General features: G+C 38.6%; 1 protein-coding gene across 12 annotated transcripts in view; it reads left to right on the top strand.

Annotated features, from left to right (window-relative positions):
- LOC5578257 (phosphatidylinositol 3-kinase regulatory subunit alpha) overlaps positions 1-27613 on the top strand; it is a 118347-nt gene that overhangs the window by 53516 nt on the left and 37218 nt on the right. For 10 of the 12 annotated variants that reach the window (XM_021841788.1, XM_021841783.1, XM_021841791.1 and 7 more), the window contains one exon: positions 21654-22700. In XM_021841788.1, the coding sequence (XP_021697480.1) occupies positions 22487-22700 (214 nt within the window). In that variant the 5' untranslated portion in view covers positions 21654-22486. Of the gene's footprint in view, positions 1-21412; positions 21561-21653; positions 22701-27613 lie in introns of those variants that run through there. The other 2 variants (XM_021841790.1, XM_021841792.1) reach the window with 2 other exon arrangements.

Below are 27613 nucleotides of genomic sequence, written 5' to 3'. Positions count from 1 at the left end.
ACGACGCATCTTGTAGCCAAATATGAGCTCAGAAGCTTTCAAAAAACCCTACTGCCGAAGTTTTCAAAAAGCCCCACTTTTGATTCACCAAAGTGCCTAGAATAGGATCCGGCTTCCTATGTGCTTCTAGCTATCTGAAATTGTAAATGAATATTCGACTTTGTTTTCGAATATAAAACTATGTTTAGAAATTAAGTTTTTGCCAGCATTCCAAACAACTGGACCTCCGTGAGCCGCCTTGCTTGGAGGCGATGAGCTTGTTAAAAGAAATGAGCCGGGGAAATTTATGAAAATGTTTGTCGAATTCTTCCTTCTTTGTGCGACGACGATGACGACAACGCCAAACTAACTAGGATGAGAGTTGAGTTCGAGCGAGGACGAGCTTTGCCTTTGTGCACGCGTTCGCATAATAACAAAACACTGTCTCCATTCTCAGTTTTCTCCGGGAGTTGTCGGCGGATCGCGGGAACGCGATTTAACCTGATTTGTCGGATCCATGTTTTATGTTTTTTTTTGAAAGAAGTTATAATGGCAACATTCATTCCGCGGCTTGGAGGGGGTTTTAAGTGAGCGTTGTCCCGGAATTGTGTACACGCGAAAACCTATCTGCCTGCACTGATAGGATTCCGTTGTTCTGTTGGACTGCCTAAGCCTAGATTTGAGTCGACCGAAAAGTTTGTCGAGTGACGACGTTTTATTGCTACAGGTTGAGTTGATTCTGATTAAAAGTTTCTGCCAGCAACAATTCATACTTTTGGCGAACGGCTTAGATACGGACGGAATGCAAGAGGATTTTTTTTCTCCCGGTCTCCCGCTATTGAATTTTATTCTGAGCAGGTGTGTGTGTGTGTGTGTGTATACAATGCACCTCCCACTGACCGGCAGTGCTTTTATGGAAGAAAATTGTATGCATGTATTTATTGATAGCCTTCGATATCTTTATATCTGCAGACAATTTTAGCCCAGGAGATGAAAGGTGATAGCTCTACTGAAATTCCAACGACCCATTTCAAGAATGGCAGTAAATACACACACATTCTGAGGTCATTTTCATATACAGTAAGCCCCGCATAAAAACACCCAGATATCAAATGGATATCTGAAATATTTTTACACTTCCCGAATCGAAAATTAAATGTTCGACCCTGGCACGTATTTAGTTTCATATGGAAACAGGTAGGTAAATAATAATAAAGAATGATTTTACCAGGATGTAATGCTGTTTCTTCCGTCGCAGCACTGTACTTACCGCAAAATACAACGCACTTTTTCACTGCACTGCGCGCGAAACACGATTAATCCTGCTTGACCGCTTCACCCGCCCCCGCAGGAGCAAGCGGCACGGTCAAAGGATCACACACTACTAAATTAGTCCGCGAATCACGCCACTTTTCTCCCCCCCCCCCACTGCACTGCGCGCGAAACACGATTAATCCTGCTTGACCGCTTCACCCGCCCCCGCAGGAGCAAGCGGCACGGTCAAAGGATCACACACTACTAAATTAGTCCGCGAATCACGCCACTTTTCTCCCCCCCCCCACTGCACTGCGCGCGAAACACGATTAATCCTGCTTGACCGCTTCACCCGCCCCCGCAGGAGCAAGCGGCACGGTCAAAGGATCACACACTACTCTTGAATTTTATTCTGAGCAGGTATTACGAAACTGCTGAGTCAACAGATTATTTGCGCAGCATTGGAGCCATGGCGACAGACGACGGTGTCAATTGCAATCCGTAAATCAAGTTTGAGACGGTGTTTATTATTTTCTGGAGATCGTTTTGAATGAAACTCAAGAATCAAATCTTCAACAAATAAACTGTATATGAAGTTTTTGGGATTATTAATGAGAACAAAGAACTGTTTTTAGTAATTCTATTTCGAACTAGTGGTTCCGGCAAACTTTGTCTTGCCAGGCTGCCTAGGCTGTTAAAAGACGCTATAAAAACTCCCATACAAAGTGACAGATTAATTTTAAACTGTTTTGTTTTACTATTCCGGAGACTGGACCGAAACTTCAACAATATTATTCCGGAGATTAATTCTAAACTTTTTCTACTCAAAAACACGTAGGAACCCTTGACAAAGAATTAGAATCATTTTGCTTTTGAAAACGTGAGTAGGGGCATAAGTCGGCCATTGTGACGGCCATTTTTGGATTCCGAGATGTTCCACCTTAAGTCGTGCCAATATATGCTTTTCGACCCCTGACCTCAAATTGCAGAATTCAGTGAACTTAGCTATAAAAACAAACCTCGAGCTACTGTCGGCTAAAAGTAATCAAGCTTAACAAAATACAATCATTTACGGGATTGACACTTTGAACGAAACCTTGTCATCCTGTGGGGCTTGAAGAGTGACGTTTCCCAGACAAGTAGTAAAGGGAACCTTACAAATGTAACTATATGTTCTGCGATTTGTCTACTCGTGTAGTTGTCTTATGGTGGTAAGCTCCATCGAAGTTACGACGCCAATCGCGTATCATCCTCGATTTTACTATAGTAAAATCGAGGATAATACGCGATTGGCGTATTAACTTCGATGGAGCTTACCACCATTAATTTATTTATTTCTCGCGTAACTTTTCAAAAGGACCTATGTAACAATGAGAGATTCTCTCCTCTCGCTCTCTTTCGATTATAGCAGTGCAATATTGAAGCTTTTGGGAAATTTTCCACTATAAATCGAAAGGCAATGTTCTTGGTACAACTAATGTTCCTGCTCAATAGTTGAATTCTGTTTTGGCTCCCATAATTTTCTTTCAGGACATACGTTTTTGTAATCACTTGAGAGACGTTTAAAGACGACGATTAGCAAGCATGCAGTTATCATGATAACGAAATGATCTGATTTATCACTGTCACGTGACAGTCATGTCTATCACATTTCCTCGATCATGTTACAGACAATTTGCAAAAAATCTTCCCAAATGTGACGAGAAGCAAGGTTTACGCTTTTATTTGGTCATTCACTAAATTTACCGACAAGAATATCCTTATCTGGTGGTGTAGTCGGTGAAACTGATAGGCCGTTTCACCTATCATTTGTTATCTAATCGAAATTATACCAACACATACTGGAACGAACTTTTAAAGTAGATCAACTTGTTCGCAGAAGTCCGCCCCCATCAAAATCGACCTGAAGCTGAATTGAATTGAAGTCTTCCTGGAAAGCTCCACTTGAGGAGGCTCCTTACCATTCACGCGCTTTATCCGATTATCTAATCTCGATTCGCCGAGCCGTAAAATCAGAACCTCCCCATTATTAGCCGCAGATATGATATAGGGGTACAGCGCTCAACGACCTACACTATCTACACTAGGGTGGTTCATATATTCAAAAAAGGACTCCTTATGAGCTTTATGATACACATTGAGTTATGCCAAATCTCCAGCCTTTTTGATGATCCAAATACCATGGAGAATAGAATAAATCAAACTTGTGCTATTTTTAGTTACATTCTTCTTCTTCTTGGCATTAACGTCCTCACTGTGTATTATTTTGTTATTATTTTTCGTGGGAAAATGAAAGAAAATCCTTAATGTTTGAACGCAAAACGATTGCCTGCAAAATTTAAGCAAACAAATGTAAAAAAAGGATTCATTTTGAAACAGTTTTAGAAGAGAGTATTCAATGGTTCTTAATTTTCTCAACCCGCATGAAAGTTACTTACGTCGTTTTGAAAAAGTTATCAAGAAATGATAAAATGTTGTGACGTGCACAGTAATGTTTTACCGGTGTGTCATTTTTGTTTTGTTTTTTTTTTTCATATAAATTTACTAATAACTCTTCAAATCCTCACCAGAATAGCTGAAAATTTTACATAACTCTGAAAATATTATCATCATATAGATTGTAAAAAAATGATGGGAGTGAGATTTTCAAACTTTTTTTGTTATTTGAACCACCCTAACCCACACAGTGCGCGACGATTTTGTCCACCCGACCGATAACAGGTAAACACAGATTATTTCCCGCCATTGGGAATAAATAATTGTCCTACTATGCTTAATCGCCTCGCCACACAACAGAGGAAAGAGCGCGACGGGCGACAATCAATTTATGATTTATTAATACACCAATATAACTTGTACTCCCATCTGGATGAAAGCGTTGCGTCGGGACGGGCGGTACCGGCAAAGGCGGCAAGAAGGCCTTGAGTAACTTTCCAGGGAATCATTACCAGTGGAAAGCAGGTTGGCGAATACCGTAGACTAGGGTGCGGCGTATTTTTCAGAAGTTTCCTAAACCAAAAGTTCCTATGGTCTTTTGAATATAAATTACATAGAAAGAGAAAGTTTGTAGTCTCGCGTTACAATTCTAAAGGTCCAATGATCAAATTGGAAACAAATCGGTTTCTGATACCATTCAATTACATGTCCCAACACCCACAAACTATGCAAACATTATCAACACAATCATGAAACTTACCGTTGTAAACCCGATTTTCAAAAGGCCCAATAACCGCTTTTTTTCAAATCGTTCATTGGCCCTTCTTAAAACGACCAATCATTGGATCTTTCTCAAACAAGAGGGCCTACAATCGGAAAACTTTGCGAACTGTCATTGGCCAGCGCATGGTGAGACGCCAATGACTCTCTCTTGCTCATTCGTTGAAAACCAAAAGGGCCTAGCCTTGGGCCAATGCACGCTAAAAAAATTCAAGTTGGCCTATAAAAAAGAGCCAATGTTTGATTGAAAATCTAAAATGAAAGCCGCACCCTACTACACACGTTCTCTATCTCTCCACTTCAGCTGCTGCTGCTGCTGATAGTGATGATAATGCCCGGTCGTCGGTTGATGGTAGTTGCGCATCAGTAAGTGTCCGAGAAAATCTGATATCTCAAGCTTATTTTTGCGCCGTCGTCGTCGTTGTCGTGCTATCTCTGCCCTCGGACAAATCGGTCGCGCCGAGTGAGTGTCTGATAACCCATTTCTTCCCTGTCCTGCCTCACCACCTGGGGCGTTGTCGCGAACCGATCCGAAGACGTCTTGCGCCAAACGTGTACGATAAGATGGTAAAACCTCTTGTAATGAGGAGCTCTTGCTAAATTGTTCTATGGAGCGCTTCGTGCGATATCATTTTTTTCGGGAACACTTTCCGCGGCTCGGGGCGGTGGTCAGGAGGATAATTTTGAATACGGGCTTCACTTACGACGAAGGCGTCACGTACGCGACTTTTTGCACATATGTACGTGCTCATGGGAGTAGCTAGGAGAAGGGCATAAGACAATTAAGCCTTTGGAAACTTCTTCGATAATTCTTGGAATTTATCAAAACTGCAAGTTTCTGCACGTCAGGTCTTGCAGAAAATTTTCCAAAAATCCGTGATGAATCTCCCCAGGTTTCTGCCAAGGATCTTGCCAACAAAACTACTAGTAATCTTAAATAGACACTCAAGAGATTATTCTATGGATTTCACCAACGTTTCCTCCCGGCACTTCTCCTGACAAATTATTTCAGGACGTATAATGATGATCCCTCGAAGAAATAATCGGGTAATCTCCAGTGATTCTTGAGCTTGATTGGCCGTCCGTGGTTGCTATTCCAGTATCGTCAAATCAGCTGCACTTAAACAAAGAAATCAGCTTGGGACTAACAGACACCCTCAGTGTATAAGTGCTGGTGATTTTCTATGTTTAATACAACAATGGCGCCTACTACGTCAGATCAATGATGGGTTGCATTTGAAACTGGCCCACAGTATACCGGATATACCCCTGCATCTACTCCAGTTCATGCGGGAAGGTATAGGGGTAAGGTAATTTTTCTGGCAGAGAGGTATGCTTAATGATTAGCAGATTGCCTATATGTCAGGCGTATGGAAAGGCGTGCTATGATGATGGAAGAATAGAAGCGTAGGGAAATTGTTTCTTGTCCGTCTCTGGTTCTAGCGTTATTTTTTGGGAAATTTCCGAAAAAAATCTTCCAAAGTCTTTCATTTTTTTATGAAAAAGATGATTAAATTTCTTTTTGCTACGTGTTATACAAAAATATAGAGTCAGCATAGAAAGGATGTCGAAAACGATAGTTTTTGTGTTAAATACGTGAAATGATGGAATACCTGGTTACGTACATGTAATTTACTGTACATAATGCCCTGTAAGTTACAGCTGCCGGCCCAGCGCGGTGCAAATTGTACTGAAAGTATTGTACATAGCAAACCGCTGATAACGGCTGAAGTACACAGAAAAGTACGGAACATAGGAAGATCGATGCAGACTGGTTGACGGCTGTGGCCTCCAGCAAGAGGGGGACCGACACTTATCGGGTCTGCTTCTTCGCGCAGAAGATAAGATACCTACAAACTCTCCCCAGGCGAGCATTTCACACCTCTTATTGCTGCTTTGCTGAAGGCCGAAACCCGAAAATCGCCGCAAATTCGTGGGCAAACATTGTGTCTCAATGCGGCGGAATACGCCTTCGCATTAGCAAGCAAGCACCGTCGTCTAAGTTCGCGATTCGCGACCCGCGAGACACGCACACACATTACCCAGACACACGCGACTGTCTTCTCGCTTTTGTCAAATGCATGCATGATGATGATGATATCTGGCGTGTCCGAATAAGGGAGGTCAGTTCAAAACCGATAGCGAAGAGGAGTCGCGCAGCAGCGTTCCAAATCATCAACAATTGTCACGCCTGGCTGACTTGGAGCGAGCGCGCACAGAGTCGTGGTCTTTGTCGAACAGTGGTCCAGTTTTTAGAAAATCTTACAAAAACCCAATGTTAAAACATGACTTTTAGTTGAAAAACAAAGTCTAACGTTTATTTACAATAGCAGATAATGAAGAGCACAAGTAAGAAATAAAAAGATAATTTAGGGGTCCAAACGTTGAGTGGTGTAAGTGACATTTTGGTCTTTTTTGAGTTAAGGTGAAGATAAATCGAAGCCAAACCTCAAATTTTCAAGAGCACGGATCTGGAGAACCAAACATCCGTTTTAGCTGAAAACTTAATCGATTGGTCACTTGCTGGTGGTGAAATCTTCAAATTCGATTTTTCTAAAATGCAGTTTTTGTCACTTACACTCTGTTGCTTCAAACCTTCTCAATTGTTATTCTTCATGTTTGAACTCTAAAGAAGTATACACGCAGAAATCCGTTATACATATGTAGCTGGTACTAGCAGGTCTCTTATTGAAAACTTGTAGGCGAATTTTAGCGAACACTTTTCTCGGAGAGAAGAAACTTTCTTGCAGTACTCACTAGAAAGCAATTTTTTTTCGAATAAAATATCCGCCGGAATTTGCCTGATGGTACCTATATATTTTAATCTAAGTTTCTGAACAGTTTGTTTTCAATGGATGATCTCTGAAGTCTCATAACCAAAATGGTTTCCAACGTTACTTTTTTCCAGTAAATCTAGGCTTACTAGTAGAATATTTCAGAAAGGAGGATAATTTGTCTTACTGGTTTTGAAAAAGGAGGACATTTTAAAACTTCACCATATCAGAATAAAACATTTTTCGAAAAATATTGATAATCCTATTGAAAAATACTGATGATTGAATCATTTGTGCGAGAAACCGTTTCAAGAAAGCAGTGTTTCTGCACTGTTGACTCGCCTATAGCGAAAAACTTAGAGTAAAGTACAGATAATAATAATAACCAAACAAACTCAAATATTCAACTTTCTCATACACAAAACTTAAGTTGAAGGCAACCTAAGAAAAATTATGTTTTATTGATCTTTGAAGTGCAAAATTAAAAAAAATATGGGCAATTTTTTATTTATACGGTATATTCTTGAATGAGAATCTCTGAATTTGTTAAATAAATTGACTAGTTTTCCGTTCAAGCCTTCAGATTAACGCCTTTAAATATAACGGTATGAAAGGATGAAGAGGTTTTGAGCCGTTTTAAAAAAGATTTCCTGAGGAATTCACTTAATATTTTTTTCATAATATTAGTTAAATACATAAATATTTGGACTCGTGCTTTTCTTTTCTAGTATAGATTTGTAGGATAAAAACGAGTGCAATATTAGATAATCGTAAAATATTCATAATTTGTGCGCAGAAAAATATTTATTGGAAATCCCAAAAGCATTTAAACCAACTTAAAGGACTTTTTACAGCATGTCAAAAGACAGCGACGAAACCGAGGCCATGAAGGTTTCCTTTTTAGGGCTTATCAAACATAATGTGAAAAAAAAAACTGTTAAATTTTCAAAAATGCAGTATCAAATATCTTAAAAACATATTAGAATTGAAAATTCGCGGACATGTTTAAGGTAAGTAAAAAATCCTTACTCCGCATTCAAGACTAATAATTATTTAGATATTCTAACCAATAAGCAATCACAAAGAAATGAAATTGAATATTCGCTTAGTTTGAAAAAGGAGGACATTTTTTTTTTTTTTTTTGGTATTCAGTTGGAGCTGCCTGACAGCTTAACTTGTCAAGGCTGAACCCTCGGTCTGGCTTTTGCCAAGTTTCCCCTCTACCAGGACCAATACTCAGACGGACTAGGCAATGGCGCCCACATGAACACTGTTTTTTATTAGTATTGTGACGTGGTAGCTTTTGAAAAGTACCCATATTCCCTTGCTTCTGAGAAAAGGAAGCATTATGAAAATCAGTAGCTCCATTAGAATTTGTTTGAAATAGTAGTGTAGAATTTGTTTGAAATAGTAGTGCATTACTAATACTGTCTAGTCGAAATGGTTTTGAAAAATTTGTCATTCAAGTGCTATTCTGATTACTATTGTCTTTTACGTAAGATTAGAGTCTTAAATGTCAAGTGTCGTCAAGTCTTATAAAAATTAGGCTGTTTAGTAGTAGTTCTAGTTAATTTCATTTTTGTTGTTAAAAGTATTTATTGGTTATTACGTTCATATATCCTTAAAGAAAAAAGTCGCTTTCCTTGTCTGTTCAACAATTTTTCGAAACTAGCAAGTGTACCCTAATGAAAAAGGAATTGAAAAAGGAGGACATTTTCAACCCAAAGGAGGACGGGAGAACACATGATCAAAAAAGGAGGACATGTCCTCTCAAGGGATATCATCTGGTAAGCCTTAGTGAATTCTAGTGCTTAGTTCAAATGGATCCAGATCTAGAATTTCTTCACAGATTTCTTTTGGGACACTTTTTAGAACTCCTTCGGAAACCCCTCTAAAAAATTACCAATTTTCCAGGAATTGATCCAGAAACTCGTCCAGCGATTTTTCAAGTCATTCTAAGAAGTGTTTTTCCATAATTTGTTCCATGAAATTCTGAAGTTTTCCGATGACGATGCTGCTACTCTCAGTAATTTCCAAAGAGATCACTCTAAGTTTGTTTTTCCAGGTACTATTACAAAAAAAAACAGATAATTTTAGTCTAATTTTTTTACCGGTTTCTTCAGTTGTCATTCTAAACGATCTTCGAAAAAAATCCTACTAGAGCTATTTCAACAATTGCCTTAAAGCTTTATTCCAGAACTTCCAAAAATCGTCTAGGGCTTTGTTCCCAGTAAAATCTCAAGAGAATCCCCCCAGGACTGTCTGCGATTATTTTGCAGTTATTCCATTCATTTTCATATCGATTTCTTCAAGAATCCATCCACGGTTTCTCCCAGGAATTGCTCATAATTGGAGGAATCCAGGAATCATTGCACAAAATTTATACCAACTCTACCAACAATTTCTAAATAAGTTCGACCAGAAATTCCTCATGAGGTCCATTCAAAAATGTCCGTATATTCCAGCATTTAATCCAGAAATTACTCTTACAGTGCTTTCAAATTTCAATTCTTAAGTGAAATTTACATGCATCCTTCTAAATTCTTCTAAGATTTAAAAACAAGCAAACACGACATCAATTATTCTAGTTATTTCTCCGTCAAATCGATTATTTTAGTATATTTTCCTTCACAAATTTCTTTTGTGATTCCATCATATGTTTCACAAGGAATGTCTACCGGATGTTAATCAGAGATTTGATTTATTATATTCAGAATAATTCCAATTCAGCCATTTATTTAGATCAGTGGTTCTCAAACTTTTTGCAGCTGCGACCCCCTTTGAAGTTCTAGAAACATCCCACGGACCACTGAAAATGGTTAATATTGATAGATATTCTTGTCAGTCATACTCAAAACAAGTAGATTCTGCTATCATCCTTTGAAGAGGTCCTAATCAAAAATCCTGCCACTAATATACCCATCTTTTGTAACATTCGTTAGCTCTATGAAAGTTTGTTAAAACAATATTTTTAAGAGTAACTTACCTTTTATTCAGCAAATATGTTTGTTAAGTAAAAGTTCGTGGTAGATTTCCACGGCAAGCATTCAATAAACATTTAAGAAATTTCCTCGTGTATCCCCAAGAATTTTACAAGAAATCCGGGAAGATCTGACCAGAAAATGTATAAAAATATTATTAGTTATCCTTCTCTCGAGGCTTTCATAAAATAAATATTTTAAGAAACTTGCAAATGTTCTGAAGAGCCAAGTATAAGTTGTGGAAATAATTCGTTAAAAAAATCTCCGGAAACTCTTCGAAAACTTTGTCAGAGATCTTCTGGAATCTATGCGAATTTTCATGACAGATATCTTACCAATTTCTGCCGAAAAATACTGCTATAGATATCTTAACAAATCTCTCAATAAATCCTGATGATAGATTGGAAAGATTTCGCGATTGAGTGTAAAATATGAAAAAATCGAATTCCTTCAGTTTTTACCAGAGTCCCAAGGAATGATGAAGATCGTTGAAATCTGCCAGGAATGTTTACTTAAGTTTAATCAGAGATTAACCTGGGAGTTCCTTTAGAAATTCCACCCGGATTTACTGGATGAATTCTTTGAGGCCTTTGTTAAGAAATTTATCAAAGAATTTCAGGAGAATTTTACGAAGGAATGTTAGGACTTTTTCTGACTGAGCAATTTCTGATAGTAATTCCTGATTGAAATCCTTAATAAATTCTAAACGAAAATACCGGAGGAAATATAAATAAATTTTGGGTTGAACTCTGATAAATTTTCTGAAAAAAAATTGGAGAAATTCCTGGTGTAATGTCTGGAGTAATTTCTGGAGTTTCCCTTAGAAAGAATCCGGTTTGAATTCTTGAAGGTATCTTGAACAAAATAGCTTAGAAATTCTTTAAAAGAATCACTACATTAACTCTGAGAAATCTTCGAAATAAAATCTGAACGACATTTTGGGTTAACACTTAAATTACCTTTGATTAGATTCCTCGAGAGAATCGTGAAAAAAAAAATGTATGTATTGAGAGCCAGTAATATTTGTCGTAATGTCTCAAGGAATTAGAAAACTGTAGGAAATATCCTTAGTAAAATGCCTGGTAGGATTTTTGATAAAATCTTATAAGATTCTTATCTCTTGATTCCGTTTAGCTAATTGTTTACTGTTTGGTCTCTTTTGGTTCCTGATGGGTCTCTCTTTGGCTTATTTTAAGTCTATTTTTGGTTCCGTGTTTGGTCTCGTTTTGAAAGCGTAAGATCTCTTAAAGTTCCTATTTTCAAAATATTTAGTCGCTACCAACCATTTTTTTCTTTAAAACTAAACGATTTCATCTTGCAACCATGATAATTAAGGTCAGTGTTGTGAAATACTCAAATTCTCATAACTCACGATATTAAATTTTCCAATCGTGAGTTGGCAATCACACAACTCAGCATTCAAAAAATCATAGATGAGTTGCCTCATCTGTTTGACTTATTGTCTCGTATTTCCACAGTTTACTAACACGAAGCAATGATTTCTTCTTGTTTCTTATTGGCAGAATATAATAATCCTTTCTAACGTAAGAAACAACATTCGATTTTCACGAGTTGTTGACGGGCATCATGGCTGAATCATTTTTGAAGGCTTGACCGGTGGAGCAAAAGTTCGAATCTAGTGTGGGGCAAAAGTTCGTTGGCTAAAACACAAAATATCAATACTTTTATGCCAGGCATACTTTTTACCAGCCGTAAACTTATGTTTGCCGAAAAATACACACTAAATTTTCATCAAAAAGTGCCCAAAACAGGGTTAATTGTAATACACCCAAAAAATAGCAGTTTTTCACAAAACTAAGGGAAATGTAAAATTTTTGTGACATTTTTCGCACGATCAGGCAAATTTCGCTAAATTTGAAGATAATATGTAGATTTCAGGAAATTTGAAAAATTTTCCATGGGTTTTTACATGGGTCGAACTTTTGCCCCGCAGATTCGAACTTTTGCCCCGCTATGGGCCAAAAATTGATTCCAACTATTTATGCAAAAACTAATCCACGTCAAAGCATCCTTATGATAGGCCTAGAAACGCCCTTACATAAAATATTGAAAAATATTTTATCTTCATTTGATTCCATGGATCGAAAGTTTGACCAAATATTACATTATTTACATCGAAAAACAACAAATAGCCATAACTTTTCCAAATCTCAATCGATTTTTATGATATTTGGAGTGAAAGTCTATTACTTAAATAGCATTCGAACCACCATGATATTTCTAAGTTTTGATTTGATTTGAGCTAGAAATATGTAAAAGAAACTCTTGCCCCACTCGAACTTTTGCCCCACTTTACTCTATAGAAGAAAACTTAAGAAATTATAGTTTCCTTGTTTATTTTGAATCAATTCAGACAAAGAAATGAAGGTATAACTCTTTTGAAAATAGTTGAAAGCCTCAAAATGTAAGGAAACAATAATTTTTTTAGAATTTCATTCTATGAAAATCCAAAATGACTATGCCCGAAAAAGAGTCTGCAACCCTATATTATAGTCCACACAATTTTACATAAACTAGTGAAATATAGTCAACTCTCCCCAACTAGATATTGAAGAGACCATCGAGTTAGGGAGGTATCGAGTTACAGAATACAAAACCAGTGCAACTGCGACCCAAGGGACCATCGGGTTAGCCATGAAAACCAACTTTTACTATGGTTCTCTAATTCGATAATAGCGTTTTCTCGAATAAGGGCGTAAGTTGCATGATCGATTTCTCATCATCGATCCTCTCTGTGAATAAAGGGGGCAAGATGCAGGTTTGTCAGCATTTTTTCACTTCAGGTCGCAAGATTGCATCGCTGTCAAGCGGTCTGAAGCGAAAAAATGCTAACAAACTTGCATCATAACACCTTAATTCACAGAAGAGAGGATCGATGAAGAGAAATCGATCATGCGACTTACGCCCTTATTCTAGCACACGCTTAAATCGAGATACGGAACATCGAGTAAGGAAGAGTTAAATGTATTAGGAAGGCGTAATTTCCGCCATGAATTCTAAAATCTTAACCACTGCGCATCGCGACCGTCCATCCGAAAGTCGCTGTAGCTTATCTACCAAAAAAAAAAGTAGACGAACCGCCGCGATGAACACGTTTTCGCGGCGCAGACCGCCGAGTTATGGAAAACGGCGGCCCAGTGCTGGAGATTGTGTGCTAGAGCTGAGTGCGCGTTCGGTCGGTGGAGTGTCTTTTACCGGTTTGCTTCTGCCATCACCCTCGCGCGGCGGCTCTCGATTCGACGGCTGGCTAGCCAGAGCCAAGGATGACGTAATTCCTCCGCGCGCTGATCTGTACCACCACTAGCAACAACGATCGTGAGTCGGGTTTAGGCGAGCTCGATCGAGCACACACATATATGCTCTACCACATGCACAATGGTCGGATTCCATACAAAGAGGCGGCCAAAACTACCAAAAATGACTTTGACGTTCTTATATTTTTTAACATGTCTAATTTATTATACAAAGATACCCTCTTCTGTTACGTTTTTTGTACGGAACGCTAACCAAGGAAATTGTTTTTTGATCTATATTGATAAACTTCTCAAAAACGTTAGTAATGTACTGTTTTATTTAATCGAAAGAGTGCGAGAGAGGAGATAATCTCTGATTGTGACATAGACCCTTTTAAAAAGTTACGCGAGATGTTTTCGAAGAAAGTTGATAAAACTAGTCAAAATTTATCCATTTTTAGACCATTGTGACATGGCTGGCTCGGTATTCGTTGGGAGATCGAGATGTTGCTATTATACGCACGGGCGATTCAATTCGGTTCGGTCCGTGATCGGCGGAATGGACTGCGCCTCCACTACTGGTTAGATGACTGCTGATTTATAAGTTTCACGTTACATTCAGTACATTTGCATTTGTTGGATGCGAAAAATCGCTTTTTAGTTATCATGTCCCGTACCGGGATAAGGTGGAAAAGTTTTGCAGCATCATTCGGAAAATCAATACCTTCGGGAACGGGCACACCGTTCAAATTCGCCAACGAAAATATAGATTTCGCTTCGCATGTGTTACATTCGATACCGAACTGACTCATATGGTGTCAAGTAATGTTGTCCATAAAATCGTCGAAAGCAACTTAACTGGTTTGTCAGGCTTCTGAAGCTCAGTCGCTCCCTCTGAGATGCCGAATAATTCTAGAACCACTTCTGGAATTATCTGATTTCTTTTAATGGCTTCCATGAGGATCACGTGTAAACACCACGGTTGCTCTGTCTATTCCAAGGCGATGGTGCATCTCAGTTTTAAAGATCCGTCCATAGGGCTAACCGTACACAAATTGTAACGGGTATCTTTTCGGTAAAAATAAACGTAGCAGGAAACGTGCAGCTATTCAATATGAGCATGCTGAGGGTCGTTGGTTTGAATCCCACCGGTCCAAGATCTTTTCGGGTTGCACATTTTCTCGACTTCACAGCGCGTAGAGTATCTTTGTGCCTGCCACACGCTGTACACATGAGAAAGAGAGCATCATGTCAAAAACTGTGGAAGCACTCCTGAGAACGCTAAACTGAGAAGCAGACTCTGTCCCAGTTGGAACGTTACTCCAAAATGAAAAAAGAAGATTGTGAAATAACTGATATTTTTGCATAGTAGTAATTGAGAGATTATTAACCATTCTCTTTGACAGTTATGCAAAGAAATTTGACGAAAAATATGTCATAAAGTCATACACTTCTTCTCCTTGACATTGCTTTTTAGCCTAGTGTTCAATGAGCAATACCACAGTTATTAACTGAGAGCTTTCTTTACCTAAGTTGCCAGGAAAAAAAAGTTTTATTACTTTGAAATCGCGAGCTGCGAAGCTGGCTACCAAAGTAAATGTCTTGAAGCTACGCAATCTTAAGGATTTGCGCTTGAAGTTCTTTCCCAATAAAAGGTTCCTTAATGCCTTAAGATTTGTTGACTTTGCTGACTTTAAGATGCACCTTTTTCTAACATTGCCTACCAGGCATTTTCATATGAATTCTTACCAAAATTCATCCACATTTACTTCCAGGATTTGATGAAAAAAATCCCTCAAGGGTTATTCGAGGAAATATATTGAATACTCTTCAAGAAATTTATCAATAAATACAACATGAGATTCTACTTGAAGTCCCTCCAAAAAATAGGACTTTCTACAGCATTTCAGCCAAGGATCATTCCTGAAGTTCTTCCAAACAATTTATTGAGTAATTTCTCAAGCAAAATCTCTATGGATACTTCGAAAGCTCGTTAAAAGTTCCACACTAGTTAATACTACACTAATCATTACAGTAATTGTTCCGATCATTCCTACACAAATTTCTTCAGGGATTTCATCCGACAATTATCATGCAATTCCTGCAGAATGTTATCTAGATTTTCCATTATCTTAGCAATTCTTCTAGACTTCCTTAGGAATAGAGAAGTTCTATCAATGAACCTTATGAGAGTTCATCAAGGGCTACTTTAGAACTTAATTATGTTTCATCATACTTTACATCAGGATTTCCTTCTGAAATACCTCCTGCATTTAAACAATCTTCATTATTTTTCTGAAGAAAAAATCCTTTTTGATGGCATCCCAGAAAAAATGACTAGAACATTGTTTTAAGACTTCCTTGAGAAACTTATTAATGAAGTTCTGGAAAAATTCCGGAAGGATTCTTAGGAGGAATCTCTGGAGTGATTCCTGAAGGTATTTTTGGAGATATTCCTGACTTGTGATCTAACTCAGTGCTGAAATGCAAAGGTTCTAGATAATTTAGAAATAAAATTAATCTAGCGACAATTCAATTCAATTCTAACGATAAACTTGGAAGAAAAATCACCACAATCATTTTACTCAACTCTCCATGACTCGATATTAAAGAGACCATCGAGTTAAGGATGAACCGAACACAAAATCAAAGCAATTGCGATCCAAGGGATCATCGAGAGGTAGCTATGAAAACCAAGTGTTTACTATGGTTCTCTAACTCGATATCGAGTAAGGGAGAGTGGACTGTGATCAGATTTTGGCATTTCAAAGCACAGGGAACCGTAAATTTTCCTTTGTATTTGCAAAACTTAACAAGACAAGACACTACACGTTAATGCTTCCAGTGGGCTATTTGCCCTTTGAAGGAAGCACCACACTAGGCAACGGACTAGCATGCAACGCTCAGTGGCACAGTCGGAAAACATTCCTCTCGAAAAGTTTTTCGGCCTGAAGCGGGAATCGAACCCACACTCTTTAGCACGATGCGGCTAAATGCCTCGGTAATCGCACGGCTACGAAGCCCACAACATAAGCTCACATTTGATGATAGTAAATCTTCGAGCTGTTTAGTAGAATTCCTATAAGTAGATGAAAAAACCTAATTTAGTACTACACCATTTAATTCCACTAGAGTCGACTTCGAGTCAGTACACGACACTGAATACGGCCTTACAGTTGAGGTCGAAATACGCGTAGCTGTCAAAGCATAGCATAGCATAGACCGACTGTACATGTCAATGGTTGCTACTCCGTGATTGATCCGAACCGGTAAGAATTGCACTTCGATCCAAATGAATAAGGGATGGGATTTTCCGCATATTCTCAAAGTGCAATTTTAGCAGTTCTCCTTTTATTGATCAATAACGGCGCCGGCCAAGTCCTTACAGTCAGTTGGAAAGGGTAAGGAACGTTATTGTGTAATGATCGTTGCTTCTAAAGACCGAGAATACCTCTGCATGTCCACAATCATCACGGGACAGTTGTGGTTAGTGAGGAAGGAAAAAAATCTGGGAGTCACCTTTGGTCGGTGATGCGACCCATGGATTAGGAGCAAGCTTCCGAATTCTCACTCACTCTCACGATAATGGAGTTCTCCATCACCATCCATTCTCCATTTTCAGCGAAAAGCTGCCTTGCGAAATTATCCGTCTACAAAACAAAGCGAAAATAGATAATGGCACAACTCCACAGCTGTGAGAATTTTATTTTATCATTCTCCTCTCCATGGAGAACTTTTCATGTGTCCATCGCCACAAGCAGCAGTTGCTTTTATGTATCAAATTAACTGCTGCTTTCGTCAAGTTGATGTGGTAGCATGGATAGCGTGCACGCATCGCGGCTGTTTTTAGCAATGTTGTAGGTTCGAATCCCGTCGGCGGCACCAGTTTTTGTTTGTTCACATAGTGATAATTCTCGGGAGAAGTTGGTGAGCGAAAATATGATGGGGTGAAAAAGAAATTATCCCCGGAGTGGAATGATTTTCGGTTATCCTCCATCGTAACTCTAGGGAAAATAAGTGTGAGCGAAAAAAGATATTCACGTGAGGAAGCGAAAAAGCATTCTCCTTACGTGCGAAGAATCATAGATTTCGCATCATACGATAATTCAGAACCCTGATTAGGAAGGAACATACGAAACTTAAAACTAGTGGTGCATTTTTGTATCGCAGTAAAAATATATTGAAAGAAATTATAAAAAAGTCGACATTCATAATATCGAACTATTCAAAGGTTTTTTTCAGGAATGACGAAGACAGAAAGGATTGTGTATTTTAAAAGTGTATGTAACAGAAATAAGGGTATTGTCGACACATGTATGACACATGTAAATGACGAACCATTCAAAGTATGTTTGAACATTAAAAAAAAAGTTACGTTGCAACAAAAAATGTCTTACGTCGACAATCATAATGTCGAACTATTCAAAGGTTATTTTGACCAATAATAATATATTAAGTTTAAATGAAACGCGAAAAAGTCGAAACTTGTAGTGACAAATCATTTATAGCTTGTTTGAAAATAAAATAAAAGCTACTTATAGCCACGATAAAAATGAATTATCATAAGCATGAAACGATCTCACCAGTACTTCATCCTCGGCTGAAGACGAAGCTTTTCGCACTTGATCAACACGAACCGAACACGATTGGTCTTGACTCCGTTGCGCGTCCCACCGGAACACGCAACCAAATCAAAAGACCACGCACTCTGCTCTGGCCTTTGCAAAGCACTGGGCAAACGAACGAAGCCAGCGAAAATACACTCCGAGTGCGCGAAAATGAATCAGACAGCTTGAGTTTATGCTTATTTGTTTTCGTACGTTGCTTTATATAATTTATTCTCTTGTTTTTTTTTTAATTCTTAACCTTTTTTATTTTCTTGTTGTTTCTGTTTCTCGTTTTTCTTATTTTATTCCATCTCTTTGAATAACTATCCAAATTCGACGTTCATATTCTCTGCTAATGGTCGTGAACGATTCGATTTCACAATTTGGAAGCTTTTTGAAGAAAATTTTCTCTGTTGTACATGTCGTCAGCTGGAAGTGGAGGATTTCCAGATGAACTTAACGAGTCTTTAGCAGTTATGTGCTTCAATTGAAGCTTAGGCGAGCTATGCTCGAGAGTTTTCTCGTTTGCAGTACTGTCCATTAGTATTTCAAGCTGCAAGTTGCTTAGGGGCTGTCCCTTAATGGACGGACCCTTGCTTTCCACTGAAATCTAATCCATAGAAAACATCAATTAGTTCGGGAGATGTATCGTTGATCACTAGCGATTCATTATTTTTCATTGCTATACAACTGGAACGTGAATCATATATACTACAAATATACTTCTCACAAAACAGGTTTGTTCAGAAAAATGTTTATTTTTGGCAGAGCCACTCCTTAGCGCTTGTGCTCAGACGGTGTAAACGTTAAGGTTTATACGTGTGACGATAAGGTTTTTTGGTTATTTACTAACATGAACAAGGGTTTCTTAGTAAACAAATGTATGTCGAATACTTATTTTACATAAACCAACATGTTGCTGAAACAGAATTGTTGAAAAAATCATTGAATAATTATAAAAATGATTCTGAGGCTTCCTCTTTGGTATAGTACCAATGAGTTACATAGAATATCCAATGTTGAAACATTGGAACAAATGTCAAATACAATCATTAATAATTTCAGGCAAAAATCGTTACAATCTTTTATTGCCACGATTAATGCGTTATATGTTTAGGTTAAGTTAGGTTAAGTATATTAAAAAATTTTTTTTTCTCTTATAAGCAGGTGAAATCAACTCACCTGTAAAAAAAAACTGAACTGCTACGGCAAATGAAATGTATTATGTTGTTAACAAAATGTTAATTAAATCTTAAATTTGTTTTACCAAATTAGGATGATAGTGTTGTCTAATAACACAGAACACCTAGATATAAGAAATGAATGTAATGTTTGAAATGATACTAATAAAGAAATTTAAAAAAAAAAAAAAAAAAAAATTGAATAATTATATATTTTTCATGCTTGTTTAAAATGCGCAAAGTTAGGTGCGTACACGGTAATCTGATGAGTAATTAAAAAAAAATCTTAAAAATATTCTTAAAAAACGCTTTGAAAGATTTCCTGAGGTATAATAATCCTATCTTCTGATGCCTGTTTGGTTTACTATTGTTTTCATGGCTCCTATTTGATGTCTTTTTTGGTCTTTTTTTTCAAACGAGGTTTCAAAACTTCTTATTTTTAAGACACTTAGTCGCTATCAGCCATTGTATTTAAATCTTGCAGTGAGATAAAAATCGATTTTGAAGTTCATTCAGTATATTTTCAATCCATATAAATCTTATAGTAGTCAAAAAACAAAACAGTTGGTATACCATTTTTGAAAGGCTTTACTTCTGATTATGCGAAATGACCATTATGCCCAATAACCATTATGCTAAACGGCGTTATGTCAAATGGCCCGCTTCCGGTAGGATGCTAGTAATTAGAAGTAACAGCATCTGAAATATTCTTCGAATTTAGGGAATACTCGAAACCAGAGGGGATGATCTCAACCCCGTCCATTTGACCGTTCTGAAACAGCTTTGATCCAGCTTCTCAACTTCTTTATGGAAGCCCTGTCGGCATTCCTCAACAATGTGACTTTGGAACGTGTTCACCCATCGTTCCATCCATCCATTCGATCCGCATCTGTGGGTTGGTATGTACATACATTTGGGGGTGTTTATAAATTACGCACGACAATTTTTGGGGTTTTTCAACGCTTCTTCTCCCATGTTAAGATTTTGTGTACGTAGCTTAAAAATAAATTTTATGGCGGATAATAAATCTCAATCCCTTACATAGTTAATGGACGATCCCTTACCAACAATCGATCGATGCGCACGGCTGCTCGTTGGTCCAGTCCGTCAGCCAGTCATTAAACGCATCCATCAAAAAAAGAAAAAAAAAAATGTTGAGCTCGATTGTATTTTAACCCATCCACAAACTTGAATTCGAGCTTATGAGCTAGCAAGCCGCACAGCTCACACTGTATACAGAAGAGGTTCGTTCGTTGCGTAGCCGTATGTGATCAATACACGGTTGTGGTGGTTATCTGCTTAGCTCAGCGGCAGGCCGCAGGGCTGGTCGAGTTGCTTCTGAGTAACAGTTGATCACTATTTTCAACCTGGGGTATTTCTAACTATTTTCTACAAAATGTCACTAAAGACACACTTTTTACAAAAATGGTTACTGAAGTCACTAATTTCGTTATGTGATTATAGAGAAATTATAAACTGATAAAGCTTCTCAAACTAAAATTTCAAAACAAAGTTTTTCTCAGTTTATATTTTGACATCCACTTTGTCTGATTTGAAAAACAAAGTGTCAGACAATGTACTACCCATATGCTCATAACAGTCCCATGTTTAAAGTAAATTCCATAGAACATGGGACTGTTATGCGTATATATGCAGTGTAGGGATTCTTGACTTATTTTCTTGGATATCTTGTGAATATTTCTAAGACATTTCTGTCGAGAAATCAGATTTTTTTTCGAGGCTTAACAAGCTACGCACTTAGTTACCAATGGCTTTCTGGGCAAGATTATAAATTCTCGTATAACTTATTATCTCGTCCTAAGAGCCATTGGTAACCAAGTATTTAGGCTGTTGTTACTGAGCAATCGAATGGATTTACGACGAAGAGAAGATCCTCCTCTATCTCTCAGTTATGATAGTTTTTATCTTGGTATACTCATGTGCTTAAAAACAACGAGCTGCCCACTCGATTACCAATGGCTTTAGAGCTCTATTATTTCGCTGCCTGGTCGCTACCAGCCCTAGGTCGTATTAACGCCTAATAGTAGTTGGTGCAACCAGACGGTCATCGCGTGCCGCACACACAACAGCACACTGCGTAGCCCCAATCCAGCAGCTCCTTCGTTCCGTGTGTATTGACTAGTCAGTCCAGCACTCCGGCAACGACGAGAGTGAGACCTTGAACAAAATTCAGCAAGTTCCAGTTCTTATCAGGACTTGACTTGCTCCACATTGCGGTGTTCCGTTCGTTGTCTGATCGGTTGGGATAGATTCAAGCTTTAGATCACCCCGCGTGGTGAATCCTTGCATCACGGTACTACAGATACGAGTGTTTCAGTTATGCAAGATTTTTCGTATTTCCGCAAATATCTAACATGTGTCCATATATCTCTCCATTCTATTTCAGAAACGCAAAATTGAAACATGGACGGCAAGGAACGACGAAGGTGTTACATTTCCTCTCATAGATGTGCCTTAGGAATTTCAAGTGCGAACTGTCAGAGCGCTGAATGAAGAAGCACCCAGCTGGCGGACTTTCATCGGCTCCGTGTCCAAACGTCGACTTGTTCGAGAGCATCCGAGAGATAAACCGCATGGAAGAGCAGAGGCAAGATTGAGGAACCGAAGTGTGTGACACATAGGAACGCGAGAAGCTTATATACCTAGCTTATAAACGTACACACCCCCTCGTTCGCAGATGGAAGAAACCACGGTGTAATAACTTCTTTTTTTTTTCGTCGGTTCCATTTCGCATTTCGTACACGCAAGAAGCAATTGTCAGCGCTGTTTGTAGTAGAGAAGATTACCGCATCTAATTGTGTGTCGCTGATAATCAATCACAACGCATCTCTCTCTGGCGAAGGGACAACCTGATGCACACTTACGAATACTTAGCCCTTATTCTTAGATTTTTACCCTCTGAATGTGATTACAATAGGGGCGACACCCAACGAGTTGATTAGGAACCTTAGAAATTAGCAATTTAAACATTTGATAACCGAGCGCATCTCCGGTAGCTCTGCATCACTTGTCCGTTGTCGTAGTCTTCCCCCCCTTCTATGCTTGGTGTTGAAGACGGCTATAAGGCTGATAAGTTTGACTAAGCTGTTCGCGACGAGACTTGTGTATTAGTAGTACCCAATCAGCAGCTTAGTAGAGTATAGCCGCACTACGACCAAGCCATAATCGGTGTTCGGTGGTCGGAGGCTAGGCGGGGTAGATAGCTGGTTCCATACAATAATGGACAGCGGCGTCGAGGACGGCATTGTGATCTACCGAGCGACCGTCAGCTACACTTCCGCCAATGCCGATGAGCTTAGCTACCAGAAGGAGGACATCCTTGAGGTGTACGTCCCGAAAACGTCGACCGGCGGTGGTTCGTCGGCGGCCAGCACTACTGGTGGATGGTACAAAGCGGTCAACACGCGCACCAAGAAGAATGGCTACGTGCAATGTAAGTAGCAGCGCTATCCCGTCCTCGTGTATCCACCGACCTCAGAGCAATTAATTATGAATGTGGGTTTTGGGTTGATTGGCGGCGGCGGCGGTGGAAGATGTGGACATGGGAGAAGGGGGATCAAGAACGAAGCAATGCGGTGTGATTCTGAACGCATGTTGTGTTCAAATGATCGAATTAATCTTAGGATTCGAACTCGAAGTCACAGACAATGCACAATTTTATCTGTGAAAGTAATCAACTGCATACAGCGATGATTGATGGTCCCATTCCCTACGTATCAGTTTTGAAAGTTCAGTTTTAGTGATTCAGTGATGTCCTTGACAGCGCGTCCTTTCGAATGCATCGGGAGCGGTTCGCTCGAATACATCTTTTCATGTTTAACTCGTACCGAATGTTTGACATTGCACACGCTGACATTTGGAAGCAGTAAAATGATTGTTCTCCATATTTGAGTTTTTACAACCGTCTCGATTAGCATTTATTGAACATTCGTTCCGGTGGTAAAACATTTTCGGAAGACTTTATAAATCAAATTTAAGTTATATGGGGGAGTAAAAAGTGTCCAACACACGACGGCTATCCGGAGAATGAAATGGGTTTAACCGGTTAAAAGTAGTTTTGTTTGCCCGGTCTGATTGGAGATCTTCTCTGGTGTAAAGTTTACTGATCATAGCTTGCAATTGAGGTTGTCTCATGGATGTATAGATTTATACAATTTCAGCTCTTAAAAATTGCTGGAAATGTTACTGTCAAGCATACTCAGTTTAAGGCGAAAGACAATCATCAGGGCCAGAAGCAAAACTCTTTTAAGGCTTGATCGCTATTTCAATGCAAGTCTCTAAAGCGTATGTATTGTCAATGTCTCTTTTTCAAAAAAGACCCCGCCCCGTCCCGCTACCGCTCGGGGTAGTGGAATACCAACCTGATCTCGGTGTGGTATGCAAATGTTAGATTCAATAAAGCCAATCCAGATATTCCAGATATGTTTCAATGTGTACAACTTAAAACATGTGGATAAATACCAATTTTTTAGCCTTAAATATGGGTCGCGTCTTCCTTTGCTTAGATCCCAATTGCTGTTAAAAAAATAAAAATTATATCGTACAAAGATATATTAGAATGTTGTATGTCAAACACTGTTCAGTAAATATCAATACTTTTTTCATTTTAATGGGAAAATAAACACATTTTTCAGTGCATCTTGAAGAAATATCAACATGTATTTACTTAGTGAAAAAAAAAATATTTTTTTGTTTAAACTAAGTTCAATTTTCGATCATTTTTGAAATCAGCCAAAATGGCGGATGTTTCAAGCAATCAAAAATGATTGAGATTTCAATATTTTCTTCTCAATTTTTTAATGAGAAATGTAGCAAAATTTTTAATTTGAAAATAGTCTAGCGATACTCTGTTACTGTTGAACTAATGGAAAACAAATATTTCAGTAGGTTCAGTAAGTTTATCATTACATAATATTCGAATTTTTAACTGAAAGTCGCTTTGTTTCTATTCGCCCCACTTTTTCAATTCACCCCGTTTTACGGTAAGCGTTTAGTATCATACATGTCCTTATGATACTGAACGTGATAAACGCATGTTGAATATAAATTTTATGATGATTATTGTTTGATGAGAAGCAGCAATATGTAGTTTTGAAACATCTCCTTTGGTGCTTTATGTTTTCGATGTTGAATGAAGCCTGTTGTACAATTGTCAGAAGTGGTTTGAACCATTTCCCAAGTAACACAACATGTCTCATACAAGTCTTAATGACTCCAATACGACTAGTGAATATGTTCTGTTTCATAACGATAAAACTGTTATTCATACTGATATATGGCCGGAAAAGCGCAGTTTGTGCAACATACATTAAAGTTTTTGAAAGAAATAAGTTGTGTTTATGCGTAAATGTTTCAACTTTTGCAAACAATGATTTTCATGACTATGGGTGACACGATTAACCCGTATAGGCCTGAGTGAAAGCAAAAATACTAAAACCCTTACCACTCAGCGAATACTTAACGGATTCAAATAAGTTTTAGAATAAAATTGAAAAAATGAGATGGTCCCCTGAAACACTGCATCATAAGTGTGAAAAGAAAAAAATATAATGTGTTTATAATCAATTTTCATTGGCGTTACTTATTAGGAAAAGTAGATACAATTTGCTTCTAGATTGATGACGAGATATCGATGATGTCTTGCTTTGTAACGATATGGAATCATTTTTAATACATATTTTAAACACCCCAAATTGGGGTGACAACACTCATATTTGTCTCTTATATGTGTTTTAATGCAAGATGGAAAAAAAATCTTGAAGACTTACTACAAAGGCTTTTTTTGTAAGTCACACTAATATTAGAAATTTACTCATGTAAAATCACAAAATACAATAAAAGTTTCCTTTACTCAGATTCTTCATTCTATCAACCCCAATGAGCCTTGATTAGGCGCCCATCACTTACTGTATGCCAGTCTCCTGATTAAAAACTGTTCTTTCAAGAATGAACTCATGTATTTTTCAGTAACTATGTTTTCTCAGCCGTACATTTATAGTTCAAGACCGACCGGACAATTTTTCAATTTTTCAGTGTGTGTGTAATCCAACTAACACCCACTGTCCGGCAGTGATATTATGGAAGAAATCTTTCTGCAATGTTTTTTGATGCTATTGCAGATAGCTTTAGTCCAGGAGTTAGAAGGTGATAGCTCTATTGCAGATCCAGTGACCCATTTCAGAATGGCTGGAGAGACACGTCCATTCAGAAGTCACTTTCACCAACAATAAGCCCCGCATGTGTGCATTACCGTTATCAAATGGATAATGATAATACAAACACACTTCCAAATCCAAAGATATGCTTTTTTGGAACTGGCACGTATTTAGTATATTAAGGTAACAATACAGATCAGAACAATCTCACCAAATTTCTTGACTACGACGCTGTCGACTCAATAATTCGAAGCACTTCCTTCATATTTTCACTTAGACAAACAAGACACTCGGTCATCGCTAGACCGCAGGCCCAAGCGGTATTACTGTGCAAATTTTGTCGCGATTAACTCAGAAACATCGAGGCAAACATCAAACGTGATACACAATTTGCATTAAACACTGCGAAGCTTCATCGGTTCCATCGGGTGCATAGCACCTTCAAAACCATCTAAAACGATAATTAAAATCTTCACATATTCACTATTTTCGCACGGATTACGCCGGTAAAACTTCACAAAGCAGCACTTTTCTTCTAAATGTATGTCGGGTGGCATAGCACTACCAGCCGTTTTGCTCTTTCATCGGCCGAATTGGCGGAACCGAGATCTTTCCGAACGACCTCAAAGGCATTATTATCATATTAGGATATTGTCTGTTTCATTCACAATAAAACGCGCCGCCAACTCCGGACAATTTTTCAATTTTTCAGTAGCCCAAAAATGAGCATGCCATCAAAATTTGATATTATTGAAATCCATGAACATAATACCTTCCATCTCGTGTACAGGTTGTCCGTAAATTATCCGAACAGCAAAATATTGGAAAGATGATCTCGCATTGAAAACAATGAAAAATAAATGTCTATGTACCTTTCATAACACATCTATATTTGTGTGTGTGTGTGTGTGTGATACAATCCACCTCCCACTGGCCGGCAGTGCTTTTATGGAAGAAAATTGTATGCATGTATTTAATGATACCCTTCGATATCTTTATATCTGCAGACAATTTTAGCCCAGGAGATGAAAGGTGATAGCTCTACTGAAATTCCAACGACCCATTTCAAGAATGGCAGTAAATACACACACATTCTGAGGTCATTTTTATTTACAGTAAGCCCCGCATAAAAACATCCAGATATCAAATGGATATATGCAATGTTTTTACACTTCCCGAATCGAAAATTATATTTTCGACCCTGGCACGTATTTAGTTTGAATTGGTAATAAGTGAGTAAAGTAAACAATAATAAAGAACGATTTTACCAGGATGTGAAGCAGTTTTTCTCCGTCGCTGCACTGGGGTTTCCGTAAAACACTATACACATTTTCACTGCACTCCACGCGTAACACGTTCGATCCTGACCGCATCACCCGCCCCGCAGGAGCAAGCGTCGCAGTCAAAGGAACACACACTACTGCAAAACAGGGGAAAAAATTCTCCGGCAACGAAAATACGCGCGAATCCGTCAGAAAAATCAATCGGACGACGCAAAACCGAACTGTCCTGCTTGGGCTTCACGAAGCACTACCCAGCAAGGCGCTCCAAAACAGGGAAAAAAAAATCCAGCAACGAAAATACGCGCGAATCCGTCAGAAAAATCAATCGGACGACGCAAAACCGAACTGTCCTGCTTGGGCTTCACGAAGCACTACCCAGCAAGGCGCTCCAAAACAGGGGAAAAAATTCTCCGGCAACGAAAATACGCGCGAATCCGTCAGAAAAATCAATCGGACGACGCAAAACCGAACTGTCCTGCTTGGGCTTCACGAAGCACTACCCAGCAAGGCGCTCCAAAACAGGGGAAAAATTCTCCGGCAACGAAAATACGCGCGAATCCGTCAGAAAAATCAATCGGACGACGCAAAACCGAACTGTCCTGCTTGGGCTTCACGAAGCACTACCCAGCAAGACGCTCCAAAACAGGGGAAAAAAATTCTCCGGCAACGAAAATACGCGCGAATCCGTCAGAAAAATCAATCGGACGACGCAAAACCGAACTGTCCTGCTTGGGCTTCACGAAGCACTACCCAGCAAGGCGCTCCAAAACAGGGGAAAAAATTCTCCGGCAACGAAAATACGCGCGAATCCGTCAGCAAAATCAATCGGACGACGCAAAACCGAACTGTCCTGCTTGGGCTTCACGAAGCACTACCCAGCAAGACGCTCCAAAACAGGGGAAAAAAAT

Source organism: Aedes aegypti, chromosome 2, assembly GCF_002204515.2.
Source record: "Aedes aegypti strain LVP_AGWG chromosome 2, AaegL5.0 Primary Assembly, whole genome shotgun sequence".
Classification (NCBI taxonomy): Eukaryota; Metazoa; Arthropoda; class Insecta; order Diptera; family Culicidae; genus Aedes; species Aedes aegypti.
The sequence above is the reverse complement of the archived record's forward strand: the minus strand, read 5'-3'. Positions and strand labels throughout refer to the sequence as shown.